This window comes from Buceros rhinoceros, unplaced genomic scaffold, assembly GCF_000710305.1.
Source record: "Buceros rhinoceros silvestris isolate BGI_N320 unplaced genomic scaffold, ASM71030v1 scaffold8008, whole genome shotgun sequence".
In the NCBI taxonomy this organism is placed as follows: Eukaryota; Metazoa; Chordata; class Aves; order Bucerotiformes; family Bucerotidae; genus Buceros; species Buceros rhinoceros.
The window spans coordinates 2,112-6,442 of record NW_010427373.1 but is presented as its reverse complement, the minus strand read 5'-3'; the positions used below and the strand labels follow the sequence as shown (position 1 = coordinate 6,442).

The 4,331-nt window shown below is 44.8% G+C and overlaps 1 protein-coding gene across 1 annotated transcript in view; it reads right to left on the bottom strand.

The window, feature by feature from the left end:
• TEKT5 (tektin 5) overlaps positions 1 to 2,946 on the bottom strand; it is a 19,936-nt gene extending 16,990 nt beyond the window's left edge. Inside the window, exons 1-3 of the mRNA XM_010141856.1 lie at positions 2,386 to 2,946; positions 975 to 1,058; positions 786 to 856 (exon numbers count right to left, since the gene is read on the bottom strand). Coding sequence (XP_010140158.1) covers positions 786 to 856; positions 975 to 1,058; positions 2,386 to 2,946 — 716 coding nt within the window. The remainder of the gene's footprint in view (positions 1 to 785; positions 857 to 974; positions 1,059 to 2,385) is intronic.
• Positions 2,947 to 4,331: the final 1,385 nt, after the last annotated feature.

Genomic DNA, 4,331 nt, shown 5'->3' with positions numbered 1-4,331 from the left:
AGGAATGCACCGAACCTGTCGCATGCGAGTCCTCAGTGCCATTAATAAGAGCAATCGTTTATAAAATCTACCCTCGTAGTCTTTCTCCTATAATGTAATAATCAAGAGCTGTACAATTTTATCTTCCTCGTGTATTTGAACTGTTTCTTTTGAAAATCATGTCATGTCATATAAGCATGACTTCTAAAATTTGTGTCAGTTCTGGGTAATTAACAGAAGTGTTCGGAATAGTTTTATCTAATTAAATAAGACTTAGATATAATTTGCATTTATGAGGACATTTGTGTACTTTCAAAGAAATAAAATATGTTCCAAAGCCTCCCATAACAAAACCACACATAAATAGACATTAAAATAATTTAAGTCCATTCCATAACTCATCTCATACCTTATGATGTACTTTAGATTCTTCTTTTGTCAATAATAAATTTCCATTGAATGTAGCTGTGTAATTAAAAAATTCCCTTTGAACCTCACTACAGTGTGTCACATAGCAACATTAGCATAACTGAGCTATAATTTTGGTTTCCCTAATTTTAACGAAGGATTTCAGATTAAACATTACTTTAAAAATGGAGTCACAGTCATCTTTAAATAGTAATTGTTGCTCTTTTGTGGTTCAGCATTCCGACTACCGCTGGTAAGAATTAGGAGTGGAGGGCAAAGAGCATTTAACAGGCTAAGCCTCTGCTTTTGCCTGTGCTCTTTTCAGTCTGCGGTTAGCTACCAGCTATCGCTGAATTCGGCTTTGCTATCTTTAAAACAGGAATTAAATGGAGTCTTACCCCAACTGTAGACTACTTTTCTGTGCAAGTTTTATCAATGTTTCTTGACAGTCCTTGAATAAATCAGCCTCCTACAGTGGAAAACGTAAATGGTTTCAAATTATTGCCATGTTTTTACCCTGACAAATATTTAGTTGGATTTTAGTTATTTCCACAGTTGGAAAAATAAACTGGCAAGTTTGATCTTACCTTTATGAGGCTCTTTTCCACATCATCATGAACTAAGTCTATATCTTTCCGCTTCTCTCGGTGGTACAGGCATTCCATGGTTATCTGCAAGCAAACCGAGGCACATTTGCAAGAGGCTCAGTACGCATTGTGCACCTTGCTGAGGGCGCACCAGCACTGGCTCAGCACTGCTGCGCACCACGGAGCCGGTGTGTCAAGAACCGCCATCTGCTGAGAGTGGAAGAGCACAGGAGGTGGTTTCATTGCACTCAACCGATCCAGCTTAGCAGCTCACTCCTACTTAACTGTTAATACATACTTCTAAGGATTGGCTGCCACTGTAGCTGCCATTTCATTAGCTGCTTATTAATGTGGAGCACGACCTACATCTCAACATGCCCAAGCTTTGGTGTGAAGTGTGTGGATTAAATAACCTGTGGTGTCCTACACTCATCCACAGCAAAGTCCTTTAATCTCCTCCCCCCTCAATGCCCAAGTCTGGAAGTTTCATACCTACACCAGAGAATGAATGTGTAACTACAGTCATCGAGAAGTCAGCGTGTTTAACCTGCCTCAGCATTCAGAGATTGAATGCGTAAGTACAGCCATTGAACAGGGAACTCCTTTAACCTGCCTCAGCAGATTAACTTTACTCTTCACGTCTCACCCGCTTGTTTAGAACCACACTAACAAACAAAACAGCACATCAGCTGGCACAAAAGCTTTCAGTGGAAAATGTTCCCTGAAGAAGGAGGCATCCTCAGCCTGTCCCTCTGAATCAGTACAGACACAGACGACTAAAAATGGCATTATTGACTACTGAAATTGGGGTTTCTGTTTGTACTTGCCTAGAAACACGATAGACGTAGCTTCCATCAGCAGTATTCCAGATGTTTATGAGAGACCTTTGACTCTAATTTTTCCATGCTTTGAGTTTTTGCTAGCATAATTTATTGACTCATACTACTATGGCTTTTTCTGTTGCAATTAATTTGCTTTTAAGATTCTGGAGAACTTCAAAGTGTAGCAAATATGATACGCTATCCTAAGTGAAAATATTGTTTTCACCAAGCGATAACAGAAAATTCAGAGCTAGATAAGAATATTGGCCTATTGCAGCTTACAGGACCACCCTCTGCTCTGCTGTAATGTACTGAGCTGACTGTCCTGTGCCTGATCCTTCAGACAAAGCCTGCTGCAGCCTCCAGCAGAAAGGAAAGACAAGAGGGCTTGAAAGTGTCTTGATAGGGCCCTTGGACTTGTATATATAAAGCCTGTGGTGGCCAGGTTTCCTTCCTACTGAGGGAAATGTGTCACTAACAATGTCTGGATGGTAACAGTAAAAGCCATGCTAGCATTCAACGGAGAAAAAGCGATATTCTTTACCTGTTCTGCAGTACAGTCATAAAATAACTAGCTATGTCGAACCTACCTTCAGTGTCCCTTCCACTTCACCTGCAGCACATTCAAGCCGCTTTTTTGCTCTTTCCAAGTCTTGGGTCTCTGTCAGCAGACACTCTAGCTCATACGTGAGCTCAGATCTCCAGAAATCTATGTTGGAGAGCCTCTCTGACAGGTTTCTTCTACTGTCGTCTTGCATCTTGTAAGTCAGTTGATCCTTGTCTTGCATCAGTCTCATGGAGTCAGCGTTCAGTCTACCAGCAGTGTTCCTGGAGGCCTCGGAGCCTTGTAACTGAACCGTGTTTGCATGGTGCCAGTCACGGGTGCTGTAGCGGGCATGCAGGCTAGAGCGTAACTCAGGCAGAACCGTGGGCGGCCGCCCAGTGGGGTTAAATTCCTTGTCAGAGCTGGGAGGGACCGAAACCACTTTGTAGAGCAGACTGGGCCTCCAGGAGCTGAGGTGGCGGTAGCCGGGTAGGTAGTAGGACTGGTAGGTGTCTCTGGTTGTGGTGGTGGGAGCGACATCTGGGAACAGGCAGCTCTTTCTCGTGCCACAGTAACTGGCTGCCTGCGTGGTCCCCAGAAACTCCATCCTGCCCTTGGCTCAGGCAGCCACCCTCGAGCTGATCGGCACCTGCAGCCTCTGAGCAGCGCCAGGGCTCCGCCACTCTTCCCGGGGCTGCGCAGCCCCTTTGTGACACAGTGGTGATGTCGCTGACTTCCAGGGACTGTACCATCCTGCCAGCGCCTGGGTCCTGGCTCTCAGGGGGGCTCTGCTCACACTTCCTGCGCAGCCCCGTTGTGACACAGTGGTGATGTCGCTGACTTCCAGGGACTGTCCCATCCTGCCAGCGCCTGGGTCCTGGCTCTCGGGGGGGGGCTCTGCTCACACTTCCTGGCCTAGGGCACGTTATTTTCCCCCCAAAGAAGCAGTGCTTTCCCCTGCAGAGCAGCACCGTGCGTGTTGGGACCCGCAGGTCCAGACACAATGTGAGATTGTTTGGTTTGCCAAAGGGTCACCGTGGCTGGGTGGGCAGGTTTACCTGCAGTGACCTTACCCTGAGTGACAGGAAATAAAAGTTTTACTTCTGCGTGGTTCACGTGTGTCAGTCAGTGGCTGCAGGGAAACGCAGCAATGGAGACAAGCCTTCTGAATGCAAACACAGACCTGGAGTCATCTCTTACGATTGTCTAGTGATCTCTGCAGATGGTTCGGTCCAAATGGACAAAAAAAACCCTATAACTTTCTTGGGCTTTGCTCTTCCCCTCAACTGTATTCATCTCCCATAAAAAGTATAAAAGATCGGAGAGACCTTCCTCTGATGATGATTTTTTTCCTGTTTAAAATGTTGAACAACTTCTCAGATAACTTCTGTAATTTTTCCTTTCAGCATTCTGGCCCGTCTGGCAAAAGAAAACCAAACCTGTTTCTGAAATCCACTGCTCTGAAATTGCATTGTGACCCACCAAGAATTGTGAACACAAATAGTGATGTGTCATTAGGCACTGTATTTCACTGTCCTGAGAGTCCTTAGATCAGCACAGATTTCTTCTAGATTGAATGCAAGACAGTTGCAATCATTTCTTCTTCTCCAGATATATAACTATGAAACAGCCTGTTAACCTTTTTTTCGACCTAGGGAAATAAAATATGTATGTGTATATATGCATTACGTTACAGCATCTCTCGTCTCAGAAAGCTAGCACGACACTACACCCCAGCTAAAAAAATAGAGATAATTTTAAATAAATGGTCATGGTAGGTTAGATTTTTCTTCTCCTGGTGTTTAAAATATGTGGAAATGTAAGTGCAGTGGAGCCCCCCACAGTGGACAGGCACCAGCCTGGGGTGTACAGGCAGGGTAAGGTTGGTACTGCAAATGCTGAGGCACACGAAAAACTTTCCTCTTGCAATAACTGCTGGAGTTAATTCTCAGCAGCGGCACAGGAGGGTAACGTTATTCCTGAGCATGAGAG